General features: G+C 53.3%; 1 protein-coding gene across 2 annotated transcripts in view; it reads right to left on the bottom strand.

Moving 5' to 3' along the window:
- Positions 1-2916: 2916 nt before the first annotated feature.
- COL6A2 (collagen type VI alpha 2 chain) overlaps positions 2917-13746 on the bottom strand; it is a 49797-nt gene continuing 38967 nt past the window's right edge. Inside the window, exon 28 of one of the 2 annotated variants that reach the window (XM_084644152.1) lies at positions 2917-4738. In XM_084644152.1, coding sequence (XP_084500278.1) covers positions 4131-4738 — 608 coding nt within the window. In that variant the 3' untranslated portion in view covers positions 2917-4130. Of the gene's footprint in view, positions 4739-8385; positions 9429-13746 lie in introns of those variants that run through there. The other variant, XM_084644153.1, reaches the window with a different exon arrangement.

Genomic DNA, 13746 nt, shown 5'->3' with positions numbered 1-13746 from the left:
CTGGGAAAGCGACACAGTGCCCTGGGCGCCTCTACGAGGCCATTCTTCCCCACACGTGAGCCCTGAGTCTGGGCCCAACAAACAGAAATCTTGTAGTGAGCGGAGCAGGAACAGCAGATTAACTTGGGAAGAGGGAGCAGTGAGTCCAAAGTATTCACAAACAGTATGTGAAACCCCATCCCACAGTACCTTGGGCAGTGTCCTTTGCCTCAGTTTTCCACCCGGCAGTGGTAAAGTCCAATGGCCGAATGGCCCTTTAACATGCCACTCCCCCGTTCCCTCCGCTGCACCCCACTCACGGTTTGTTTGGTGAGGTGAGCAAAGATCCAGCGTCCAGGAGGGCGTTTGTGGGTTCACCTCCTGTGCCCCTGTGGTGGGCGAGTGATGCCCTGTGACTGCTGGTCTGCGGCTGCATTGGCTTCTGCCCTGCTGGGACTTGGTTCAGTTCAGCCCGGTCCTGCAGCGCCATGGCCACCCAGCCCAGCTAGTGGCAATCCCAGCTGTGGAATTTGCTGGGGCGGTGGCATCTTTGATGCAGCTGCTCTGTCTCTCGCTGCTGCCTTTGGCTGCACCGGGGGGGGGGGATCTGAGGTCCCACCGCCAAGCCTCGTTCTTTGTGATTTCAGCTCCCAGTGATTTAAGAGGGGTGGGGGCTGCACTGCTCCTGCATCTGCTCCCCAGTGCTCCAGCCCCTCCCAGGGTCTAAGGCTCAGCCCCAGACCAGCTCATCAGTGATTTCAACTCTCATGGTCACTGAGAAGGGACAAAGACACTCCATGGGGTCTATGCAGCTTCATCTTTAATTGCTGGAGGGGGAGGGTCAAATGAAATCTAGGACCCTTAAACAAAGTCCTTTCTCCCCTCGCCCTAGAAACACCTGACCCCACCCCATCTGCCCATGACTTGGGAGTTACTTCACTACCCCTCGCTTAGTGGCCCCTGCAGCCCAGACACTCACAACCCCCCTGTTAGGATATAGATATTCAGGCCTGTCTGTAAAGGCCTGTACTTTAAGAATTTAGGTGTATTCTTGTCACTTGGCTAGTTAGAGGTATAAAAGAAAGAATTAAAATCACTGTCTGCCGGTGTAAGGTCCTTCTCTTACTGTGACAGTCTGAGGCCCTGTTCTTAGGCTAAGGCCTTTGGCTAAGCGACAGAGGCAGCCATAAGCTGGGAAGCGACCGGTCACTTCCTCACATTCCAAACTAGTCACATTGAAATAAGGTGCTATTGGGCTGTTAGGAATACAATCCTGTCCTGATAGTGCCTGTCACCTCCAGAGAAAGGGAAGTGCCTAGAAGATGTAAAAGGAAATTGAGGTTGATAGTTTTCTGTCTGGTAAGAACTCGCTTATCAGTAGACACAGCTGGGAAACTCTTATGTCTTTAGACATATTAGAGCTTATGCTCTAATAAATTGGTTAGTCTCTAAGGTGCCACAAGTCCTCCTTTTCTTCTTATGTCTTTATAGATGTAGTTGTGAAATCCTCACTTCTGTATTGTTTTGTCATTATAGTTCCCACTTTGCTGTTGTTTATTGGCATGGTCTCTGTCTGGTTCTGTGATTGTTCCTGTCTGCTGTATAATTAATTTTGCTGGGTGTAAACTAATTAAGGTGGTGGGGTATAATTGGTTAGCTAATCATGTTACAATATGTTAGGATTGGTTAGTTAAATTTCAGTAGAATGATTGGTTAAGGTATAGCTAAGAATATTACTATATACATTAGGGGCAAACAGGAAGTAAGTTGGGATTCGAAAATAAGGAAAAAGGAACTTGTATTTAAACTTGCTGGAAGTTCACCCCAATAAACATCGAATTGTTTGCACCTTTGGACTTCGGGTATTGTTGCTCTCTGTTCATGCGAGAAGGACCAGGGAAGTAAGCGGGTGAAGGAATAAGCCCCCTAACACCCCCTACCCCCGAGCCCAACCACAGCCCCCATGGCCAGCCCTCCCAGACACACACACTGGAGCCCAGGGATCCAGATGCTGGGGCCTTGGCTTGCACAGAGTTTCCTGTGCACCACCCTCTCCTTCCTTCTGGGCATGCTGGGAACTGCAGCTCCTGGACACCCTCCAGTTCCCGCCACATCCCCGCCCCCCCCCCCGGGCTTTGTCCTATATTTGTGGCTAGTGGCAGCCAACATCTCTGCAGCCCATTTCTGTGGGGAAAAAAGAAAATTCTGCTCACCCAACATCAATTTCTGCAAAATTCTGCTTTGCGCAGTAACGCAAAATTCCCCTAGGAGTAATCAGGATACGCTAAGTTCTGCTGCACATGACTCATACAATAAGGAGAACAACATTTCATCACCCCACCTCCAAGAATTACGTGAAATTTAACCCAAAACAGCCAGAATTGATCACCTTGACAAAGCAGGTCTGTCTGCCGAGCACACTGGGGAAACAGGTGTGTCTATGGACATGTAGTCTGCTCCTCCGCTCCCCCAGTTTATCCATAGGTGGGTGGGCATTCAGGGTCACTATGGAACGAGGTGGCCAATCCCCAGGAGGTGCTGGGTGTGCACAACCAGTCCCTTCAGTTCTCTCCAAGTACAATAATCCTAGGCTGGCGGAGAGTGTCCCCAGTGAAGTCCCTGCTCCACTTTGGTCCAGCCAGGATTAACATGCTGTAGTGGCCAGGCAGGGGCCAGTGACATGATCTCTCTTATTTGTCTCCCCACAGCACAGAGATCCTATGGAACAGAGGCTTCTTAGAAACAACCCTAGCCTCCCAGTGCTGCTGGGACTCACTCAGGAGTTATAGGGCCTGGGACTTCAGTTGCGTCATGGTGATTTGCAGCAGCATGGGGGATCTGGCCCTTTGACTCCACTTGAGATGCCCCAGGTGGAACCTGAGCTCATTTCCCAGATGCACCCAACACGCACACGCACACACAGAAACCACACAATAGTTTTAGGGTGGGGTAGTTTATTTATTGATTTATTTTGCAGAGCACAAGCGGAGCCCAGGGCTGGCTGTCATTCAGGCGCCCCCAGTCGCACGTGTGCTCTAAGCTGCAATTTCCTGATTTCACATGCACACCCTGGGGTGCGCTCAAGCTCAGACTGCCCCGTCAGGAGCCTGGCTGGGTGCTGCCAGCCCCCCTGCACCCTGGTCCTCCCCCTGAGGACTCTAATGGAGGTGGTAAATGCACAAGCACTCAGGAGAGATGGGTGATGGCAGCAGAAGGAAGCAAGATAAGGAGAGTCACAGAACAATCTGGATGCAGGAGAAGGCCAGTGAAATGCAAGGCGGATGTAGCGCTGAATGGGTCACCTGGGAGCATCTGGATAAGGAATGGTTCAGATCTGAACTTTGGCTAACAGACCAACGCATCATTGCTAGGGAGGGGGACAGGTAACCCCCCTGGTAAGAAGGCAATGGAAGTGCACTTTGCTGGCCACATCAAGACATACCATGATGTACCAGAGGCAATCTGCCCCTGAAGCCCCTCAGCGAGGGCAGGAGGGGAGGGGAGCGGGAAAAGAAGGTGCGCACCAGTGGAACATGTCAAAGCCTGGGGATGCCACTAGGATAATGAAGGCTCCAATTATGTTTCTTCTATTCTTTTTAACTATGAATAAACCTGAGGTCCAAGCTCAGTGCACAGGCCCACTTAGAAGCCGTTGAGCTTGATCCTGGGACAAAGAGCAACAGCAGCGGGGATGTACTGCCCTCAGCATGATGCAAGCTCCACCTAAGAGTGCTTGGGAAGGTGTGGAGACGGGGGCTGTGGAGCTGGTGGCTGGACTCATTCTTGGATGCCAGAGATGACTCTTCTTCCTGCTGAATTGGAAAGTTTTGCTGCCCCATGGTTTAGCACCCATAGGATCACAGCACACACACACACACTAAGGGCACGTTTAGTTTGCGTAGGGCATGACAAATGACATGGTATCGCTCTGAATACTTCTTTGATCTTGGTTATAATTAGCACCATTAACGTGAGTGACACTGTTGTTCATCATGAAAATAAAAAAATCAGAAAAAGAGACCGTCCAGAGGGCAGTTTGTACTGACCGCTCCGGGCCTGCCTACAACCATAGAATGGCAAGAGAACAAAACAAACCAAGGAATATCATGGGTGTGTGCATTGGTGACGGGGCACACGCGCATTCCCCTGAACTAACAGATCCACCGAATGAACCTGTCGAAGAAGCCAGGTTGGGAGAGGCTGGCATAGTCCTTCTCCCGGAAGATGGCAGCTCGGTCCCCTAGGCCAATCTTCAGCAGGACATCCATGTCCACATCACTCCCGAGGGCCACCACTGTGGGCATGACGTCCTGCTTCTTCATGGAGTTGATGGCCTCGTTGAGATTCTTGCTGCCCGTGATGCCGTCGGTGATGAAGACGAAGGAGAGCTCGGCGTTGCGCCGGGCAGCCCTCTGCCTGTTCTGCGGGCTGATGACGATGTTGTTGATGGCATGGATGATGGCAGAGCCAATGTTGGAGGAGGAGTCCAGGTACTTGATCGTGGACAGGGCCTCTGAGATGTAGGTCAGGTTGTACGTCAGGGGGAAGAGCACAACCTGCTCTTCTTCGCTGCCATACTGGAGGAGGGCGACCCGCGCATTCATGTTGTCATTGTCAGCCCTGGCCAGCGTGAGGCGGCGGGACACCTCCTCCACAAAGTTGTGGGCCCTGCGGAAGTTCACCTCTCCGGTTCGCTCTGAGCCATCCAGCAGGAAGACGATGTCCACAGGGCGCTGTGTGCACTGCATCACCGCCAGCTCTGTGGGCAGAGGGAAAACAGTCACGTCAAGCCTGGGGAAAAGGAACCGCCATTTCCTCACAGTGCCTGGGTTGGACGAGAGCGATGTGTTTGTGGGGGCGACCCCCCCCTGCTTCCCTGGAGCCCCGATCTTCTCCTCTGCTCCCCGCCAGGCCAGAGTCGCAGTCTGAGCAGGGGTGTGAGGCAGCTGAGGACGGGCTGTGCCATGCAGCCGCAGCGAGGAGCCCCGAGCCTGGGGCAGGGGGCAATGGTGCCGTGGGAAAGCAGCCGCTCTGCAGCCACCCCTGGCGTGGGGTACAGGCCAGCACAAGGGCTGGCAGACAAAGGCCAGGAAGCAGTCTCCTTGCCACAGCCCAGTGGAAGGGGAAGCCCCATTCAGTGTCAGAACAGACGAAGAGGGGGCTGACTCTCTTTCTCTCCCTGGCAGCTGTCTTGTGTACCCCATGGTCTGGTCATTCACTGGGGCACTGGGCTCCCTGGGGGCACTGGCTGTTCTGCCGGGTGTGTCTTCTCTGGGCTCCTCTCACAGAGCCCCAGCACCCTCAGGCCGGGGCTGTTGGAAGCGGGAGAGTATAACAAAGCCTTGTAGGGTTTGAATGTCTCCCTGACACCTCCCCCTGCCCAAGCCCCTCTGTCCCGGGGCTGAGACCTGCCACCAGTCAGTTCCAGGAGGGATCCTGCCCCAGAGGAGCGAGACCAGGAGAGCTGCAGGCAGCTACTGATCGTAGGCGCAAGGGATGACGCCATGGGGGAAAAGGCTGTTTAGACTCTGCACGGCCTGCCCTCAACAAGTGGGCGCTTCCATTGTGCCGTGCCAGGCCCCTGAGCCCAGCGGCTGGCTGAGCTGGGCGCAGAGAGCTCTGTCCCAGGGGTGGGGCTGCGGCAGTGTCCGAAAGGGGCTCACCCGTCACTCACCTCAGCCCTGTGCTGTGGCCCGCAGCAGAGAGGTCAGCCTGAGCCTCCTGCCACCCCGTTCAATGGCCGGGCGCCCTCAGAGCCAGTTGGAACGTGGGCGTGCTCCCTGCCCGGCGTGGAGGGGCACCTCCGCGGGCTCCCTGCCCGTTCACGTTGCACCCACATACCAGCGGGACGTTACTCCACTCTCAGGGTGGCTCCCTGCCCCGGGCTGTGGGTACGGCTGCCCTTTGAGTCAGGGGGATTATGCACCCGCCTCTGTGGGGATGAGCTGCCCCCGAGATCCCTGCTTGGCATGGCCTGATTTCAGGTGAGGGAGGGAAGGGCCCCCCCCAGGCAGGAGGCTCCCCCAAGGTGGGGCAGGGGAAGCAGATCTAGACAAGCCCCCCATAGCGTTAGTGGTCCCTGGTGTCAGGCTGCTGCCCATCATTTGTCTTCCCAGCTGCCAGCCAGGCTGTGGGTGCAGCCCAGAGGTGGGGCTGATGTTCCTCCTCTCCCGTGAAGGATGGGGGCTGCTTCCATCAACTAACCCACTGGGATGTGACGGGAGGGCTGCCACTAAGCTCGGCAAATCTGCCACCCCCACCCCCAGGAGCATCCTCGAGGCCCGCAATAGCCAGCCCAGGGCTGGCAGCCTGTGCTCTTCACAGCCAGCTGCAACTGCAGTACGGGTCCATCCCCTGCAGCGTACAGAGCAAGGAGGCTACGGCTGCACCAGGAGCGAGAAGCTTGCAGCACGCGGCGCAGGGTGAATGGAGACGGTGGGTAAAGCAGATCAACCGAACAGGCACCACCAGTGCTTTGCGGAGAACCCTGCCTGTCCCACACCGATAACCCAGCCCGTCCCGCCCACTCCTGCTTCCCACACCGACCACCTGAGTTTACATACGGGGAATTCCGAGCTCTGACAGAACCACCCACGGCCCTGTTCGCAATTCTCTCCATGTCTTTTTATCGTTTCCCTCCAATGAAGAGCCCCAGCAGCCAGGGAACCCCTTTGCCATTGCATGGTGGGCAGTCTCACGGCAACCCCCTCCCCCTGAGATCATCTGTCCCCTCAATCCCCCCACCTGTCTGCTGCGCCGTGAGGCAGAGGGAAAGACGTGGATTCTGCGTCAGAGCCTGCCTGGGGGCTGCTAGGGACTTGCCAGGGGCAGGTTCTCCACGCACGGGCTCAGAACTGCACAGAGATCCTGAGGCTGCCCTTGGAGATACTGTTCCTGTCTTCTGGGGACTTAGATTTCTGCTGATTTGTCATGTTCCCTTTCTGGGCGAGCTCCGCCCAGGAAACCAAACAACTAGCCGCAGCCTGAGGGGGAGGAGGGATAAACTCACCTGCTAAAACAAACTAAGCAGTATTGACTTAGGAGCCGGTTCAGCAAAACACGCCAGGCCTCAGGCAGCCCCGCAGAAACCAGCCGGGATTCCTCCTGGGCCAACTGTTGTGTGTCTTTGGCTCAGGTCAAAGCAGCAACAATGCTCTGAGTTTAGCGCTTCTCAGCCGCACCCCAGCAAGCTAAAGCCACGGCTCTCTTTAGTGTCACACACCAAAATGGTGGTGGTGTGTGGGGGGGTTGTTCACTTCACCCCACCTTACCTACGTTGATTACATCCAGAGACGGACAAATGGAGTCACCACTGGTAGGACCTCGCCCTGCTCCCAACCCTTTGCCCAAAGCTCAAGCCATTCAAAAGCCTGGCCAAGCGTTGTCAGCCCTTTTCTCGATATTTGCCAGCGCTGGAATTCTCCAAGCTCCCTCCCACAGAGCAGGCTGGCAGCAAAAGGGTCCGGCAGCAGAGCAAGAGGGGCATCTGCCCCACCCAAAGCAGAAAATGGCAGATCCCAGCTGAGCATGCCTATTGCCATGCAATGCTCAGCCTGGTTTCGCAAGCCCCAGAGCTCTGGCTCATTCTGGTGAAGCTCTCGCACCTAGCCAGGATTTGGGGTGCAGAGTCACAAAACATTTCTGAGGTTTGCAGACTCCCAGTTCCAGGTCCTGCTTCCCACCCTGGCCCCATCTAGTGCTCTGGCAAATGTACCCGCTGAAGGCCCTTGAAAGCAGACGGCATTATAGCCCAAACATCACTGCACGATGGGATGCTCAGTCCAGTTCCGGGTATTTTCATCTGCATATTAACTAATGAAATGCACAAGATAGCTGAAGTCATTGCAATGAAGCTACCTCCATGCCAGGGGGCTAGCAGAATTCACCCACTGGAACCTAATATTTGTGCCCCGTACTCTTTGGTCTGCTCTTCTGTAGCTATGGGGGAGAGTTTTGAAAGCACAGATAGCAGCATGGTGCCCAACTCTCTTTCAAAGTCAATGGGAGTTAGGTGCCTTTGAAACTCTCCCCATGTGGTCCCTTGGAGCAGGTTATTATGACCAGGGCTCACACGATGGGACTGTAACCTCTCTGAATCGTGTACACAGCTGGTTACGAACTTTCCATGCCCAGAACAACAGCATGTTTACACCTAGTGCCTCGCACATGTAGGGTACATTATGGTATTTCAGAACGGCGCAGTCACTGGGGAATAGCTTTTAGCTCCTTGTTCCGACATGTGCTGGATTTTCCTGCCTAGGAGTAGGCATGTGGCTTCTAGGACAGTGAGAAGAGCAAGTCCAGTATGCATACGACATGCAGGCAGAATGACACTCAGACAAAGACACAGGGAACATGTTGAGACCGGGGCAGTTTCCAGCAAAGCCCAAGGGAGACACAAAGGGGGCCCACCCCGAACCGCTCGCACGGCTCTCTTTTCTTTAATAGCACAGGTTACAGCGCAAGTTGAGTGATTAAACATTGTGATTATAGCAAAGGGGGTAGCGTGGTGGGGCTTCTCAGTTGGGAGCCTGGCCTCTCTGGGGGCTGGCATAACCCAAGGAAAGCCCGGTTAGTTAAACACAAAAAGAGAACACAGGAGAAAATTCTAGGACAATCAGAACAAAAGCTACGTAGGAAAACAGACACATGTTAGCACACATCCCTACACCCATCGCTGAGACAGGGCTTGCTCTGGCCCTCAGGTACACATCGGCAAGCAACCTCCCTGATTTGGCCATGGAGCCCAGGTGGGACTGAGGGCCCATGAGGGCTATTTGACAAGCTAGCCTGTCATTGTGGGCTTGGCGTGTTTAGAAGGACAGAATAGGAGTGTCTCTTTGGGACAGGACAGCTCCTCTGCCAGCACCCAATGTTCCCTTAAAAAGTGCTGCAGAGACAGTGAGTGAAGCAGGAGCATCTCTCCTGGTGTCTGGGAAGATGCACCGTGCTGAGAGAACCGCCCCTGCCATCAAATCACTGGCTGGGAGCCACCGAGACTCTCTGGGCTCCTCCTAAGCTCAACGCGTCCACCATGGTACCCAGCCCCTCCTGGGAATTCTCAAGAGGCGCTGTTTACAGGGAACATTGCTTTTCCCAAGAGCTCCTGCTCCACTCAGCTGCCAGTCCTGTACACTGTCCCTAGTGCAAAGCTCAGCAGAGCCCCAGCACGGTTTCTGGATCCCCCACGATTTCACTGTGCACTATTTTAAAAGTGTCAATGAACAGGTCCATCCACTCCTGCCGCTCATGTCCAGTGGCAAACTTGGCGTTCTCGGCGGTATAGGCCAAAGTGGCCACCAGCTGGCTGTACGTGCTGGGGTCCTGGATTTCCCGCGTAGAGTTTAGGAACTGGGCGATTGACTCTTTGGTGTAGGGGAAAGGTATCTTGACCTCCTCTTCCATGGGGCGGAAAATAAGTGGGTTTGCATTCCCAGGGTTCCTGTCATCTGCAAGTGAGTGTCAAAAGAATATTTTCAGGGCTCGCTAGCACTGGTGTGTCCCCCATTGCTGCTCGGTTCTCTTACGTACCCTGCTCTGTAGGAAAGGCAGCCAGCACGGGAGGGAGCAGCAAAGACCAAAGCCTGGAAGCTCCGCTGTAGCCCTATCTCACTAAAGGACCAGATCCAAAGTGAAGGGAGAGCTGCTTGCTGCCTCCCATGGGGTTTGGATTGGGCCCTTAGACAGTACTTGGAAGAGGATTTGCAGTAAATGTATGAAGCTTCTATACAGCTACTGATGCATGTCCCCTCCTTCCTCCTGCACATCCTGCTACGGAGAGAGCTGCTGAAGAAGGAAACTGTCCAACCTCCCTCTGAGCAAGGGGTCAGCTGGCAGCAGACAGCAGGGTTTGCCAGGTTGTTTCTGGGCAGCTGTCAGAGCGTTTCCAAGGGCCCATCCATGCAGAACTCAACAGAGTGCATCGGGGCAAAGCCACGGGCAGCCAACGAGGCATCCACCAGAAGCCACCCCACGAACACAGGCTACATTCCCGCACTGCACTGAGCCGGCCCCCTGAAACACCACGCAGCGCTCGTCTGCAGCGGACGGTTGCCTGGGTTAGAAGGGGCCCCCCAGACCCACAGAGATTCACATGCCAGCCTTTACCTCAGCTCAGGTGGGCTCTGTGCTCAGCCCCACACGCTGAGCATGGGCCCCAAAGCAATAAATACCCTATTCTCCAGCAAGAGCAGCCCTGTGCATGGGAGCGGCCTGGGGCTCTGGGGCTCCTGCTAGGCCCCAGCTGCCCTGAGGAGCTGGCAGCGCTGGGGGGCAGAAACCTTTTTGGGCCTCCTATGCCGGTGGGGAGTAGGTGCGGTGCAGCTGGCTCCATGGGCTGCCTCCTCTGGGCGATGGAGCCCGGGGGCAGCATGTGGCGGAAGAAGTCACTGGGACCCCTCCAGGGCTGGCACTGCAATGGCGAGGGGCTGTGCGCAGGCTGGCCTACCGCTTTGGAGACCTGAGTGTAGAGACGTGTTTGTGGGAGATTATAATGCAGAGACACTCCCTCACAGGGGGCACCAGGGTGAACACAGGAATTTAGAGAGGTGCCCTGGAAATGGGGGCGAGAGACCAAGCACAGCACTTCACCACAGCCCTCTCTGGTTTGTTTTGCTGGAAGTTTTATTCCTCTCTCATTCCCTGGCTGGCTGTTAAATGAACGCCAGGAGCGTTACACGGCCTGAGAAGGGCCACATGAGGAGACTGCCCTCATTGTGAGGTTAGCTCCTGTGTTTGAAACTGAAAGCAGAGGCGAGGGGAGCAGCAAACAGAGAAGAGCCAAGGCTCGTGTGTGCATTTTGTGAGCACAACAATAGCTTGACTAGCTTCAGAAGGGGATAAGAAGGCAAAAATGGATATGTCGCAACCTCCATCCAGTCTGTCATTGTCCAGCAAAGTTGCAGAGAACTGGAAAAAATTCAGACAGAGATTTGAATTGTATAAAGGGGCAGTTGAGAAAAGTGATAAAGTGAAATCATCGATCTTTTTGCATGTGGTTGGGGAGGAAGCATTGGACAGTTATAACAACTTGAAGTTTGGAGACAGTGAAAGTATGAAGTTAAGTAAAATACTGACTAAATTTGAGGTACGTTGCATGCCAAAAAGGAATGAGACCTCTGAGAGAGACAAATTGTTTACATGCATGCAAAAAAAAAAAAAAAATGGCGACACCAATAGCAACATGTGACAGAATTAAGGAAACTTTGGTGAGCTGACAGAGTCTCTGATCAGAGACAGCACATGGCCTTTAATGCCACCAATGATTCTAAGAGAGAGACTGCTCTGCGAAGACAACTTCACTTTAGAAAAAGCTCTCCAGACCTACAGGGCAGCCGAAACTGTGCACGTACAAGCCAGAGAGCTGCATTCACCAGAAGGGGTTCTCCATCTACTAAGTACAACGGCAGATAGCCGGAACAGGTCAAATCAAAGAGTGGAACCACTTGCTATGAAAACCACTTCTAGCTGAAGGCTGGGGACAGAACGTCATGTCGAAGGTGTGGATCACAGCATGGCCCCGGACAGCGTGTTGCCTTTGGGAAACTCTGTCATAAATGTGGGAAAAATAAGCATTTTGAAAAATGCTGCCGCTCCCAACTGCAGAAAAGTCAAGTGCATTCAGTTAAGGACAATCTGGTTGAGGAGTTTTCCCACAGACATGCTGGGATCTAGCAAGCCGGATGAGAGGGCCTGGATACTGCCTATGACAGTGAATGGAGCAATTAGTCCACTGAACCTGGACACAGGAGCTTAGGTTAATATTCTGTCCGAACAAGATTATGAGAGACTAAAAATAAGACCAGAACTGGGACCAACAAAAATAAAAGTAACTGGTTATTCTGGAACAAATATACCCGTGAAGGGGATGTGAACTGATAGCAGCACGTACAGGCCCTTGCACTGTAGTGCCAAAGGAGGAGACACCAACTTTAGGCCTGGCTGCACGTGAGCAACTCAATCTGTAAAACTGCAAGATCAGTCGCTCTCTCTCATCAAGACCACACTGAATTTGATTCCTTGGCGTTCGTCCAGGAATACTGTGATCTGTTTCAAGGGCTGGATTGCTTGCGGGGTGAACACAGAATCCAGACAAACAAGCAGGTCCCTCCAGTGCCCATCCCTGCAGGAAAGGTGCTATTTGCACTCGGTGACAAACTCAAGGCTGCGCTTGCAAGGGTGGACGCAATGAAAGTAACACAAACAACTGAGGAGGCAGCAGAATGGGTGAGCTCGCTAGTCGTTGTGGAGAAAAGGCAGCGGCCCGCTAGGCAGACGCTTAGATCCCTGAGACCTCACCAAGGCTATAAAAAGAGAACATGTCAAACTACCAACCAGAGAAGAGATTATGGCGCAATTTGCAAATGCTCAGTATTTCAGTATATTGGATGCAGCCTCAGGATTTTGGCAGCTAAAATTAACTAAGAAAGCTCAAAACTATGCGCATTAAATACCCCAGTTGGAAGATACAGATTCTTACGTTTACCCTTTGGCTTAGCTTCAGCATCAGAAGTGTACCACAAAACCATACAGATGATCTATGGAAACATTAATGTCATTGACACCTCAATGGACGACATCCTCACCTGGGACTCAACTAGGGAGGAACATGATTACAGACTTCAGGATGTCCTAGATGCAACTAGAGCTGCAAACCTCAAATTAAATAGGGAGAAATGTGTTTTAGGGGTTACAGAACTGACTTTTGTTGGGGACTTTATTTCCAACAAAGGTGTAAAAACTGATCAGAGGAAGATTTCAGCCGTTGAAATGATGCCATGTCCCCACACAACGAAAGATGTCCAATGGTTCCTGGGATTGGTTAATTACCTTGGAAAATTCATACCTAAGCTATCTCCCAAAGCAGCGGCTTTGAGAAAACTCCTAGAGAATAAAAATCAGGGTGCAGAACAGGAGGAATCATAGGAAGGTTTAAAAACAAACAACTAATACACGAACCAGTGTTGAAGTTCTATGCACCAGGATGGCCTATTAGAAATTTGAGCAAACGCCTCATAGTCTGGGTTAGGTGCAGCGATTTTACAGACGCGTGAAGATCTGTGTTCCCCCTAAGCTGTGCGGTTGTGCAGTGGCCCAGGAGTGAAACAAGTGCCACACACTTGATGAGCAGAGTCGTGCACGGCAACGTGTGTCCAGGTGCCCCTCCTCCCACAGTTCTGCAGCCACGTTGCTCCTGCCCTCTGCCTTGGAGCCCCTGGCAGCTGCTTCCGGGACCCTCCTGCTGGCTGCGCAGAACCCGGGGGGAGAAGGGGGTGCTGATGTCAGGGTGTCCCTCTGCCCTGCTTCCCCCCTACCCACGTACCCCGTCTCTCCAGAGCCGGGGAGGGGGGACAGGGCTCAGGAGCAGGAGAGCTCGGCTGCTGTAATCTGAATCTGAGCCTTCTGTTGTGAGTGCCTTAAAGACACGGCGTATGGTCTCTCAGACTTCCCCAGAACCCAGCACACACACACTCTGTCTCTGTGTGTCAATCTCACACCCACACACTCTCACAGTCTCTGACATACTTATCTCCCAACACGTATTTGTGTTGTTGTTTCAGAGGAGCAGCCGTGTTAGTCTGTATTCGCAAAAAGATTTGGATGCTGTAGCTCACGAAAGCTTATGCTCAAATCAATGGGTTAGTCTCTAAGGTGCCGCAAGTCCTCCTGTTCTTTTTGTGTTGTTGTTGTTATTACTTCTTGGTACTTCTTGCAATGCACAGATAGTCTCTGTAATTTTATGCTGTCAAAGTGCTGTTATTTTAGTTT

This window comes from Lepidochelys olivacea (assembly GCF_965140295.1).
Source record: "Lepidochelys olivacea isolate rLepOli2 genome assembly, chromosome: 11".
Lineage (NCBI taxonomy): Eukaryota > Metazoa > Chordata > Testudines > Cheloniidae > Lepidochelys > Lepidochelys olivacea.
Note: the sequence above shows the minus strand (reverse complement) of the source record. Positions and strands in the feature narration are given on the sequence as shown.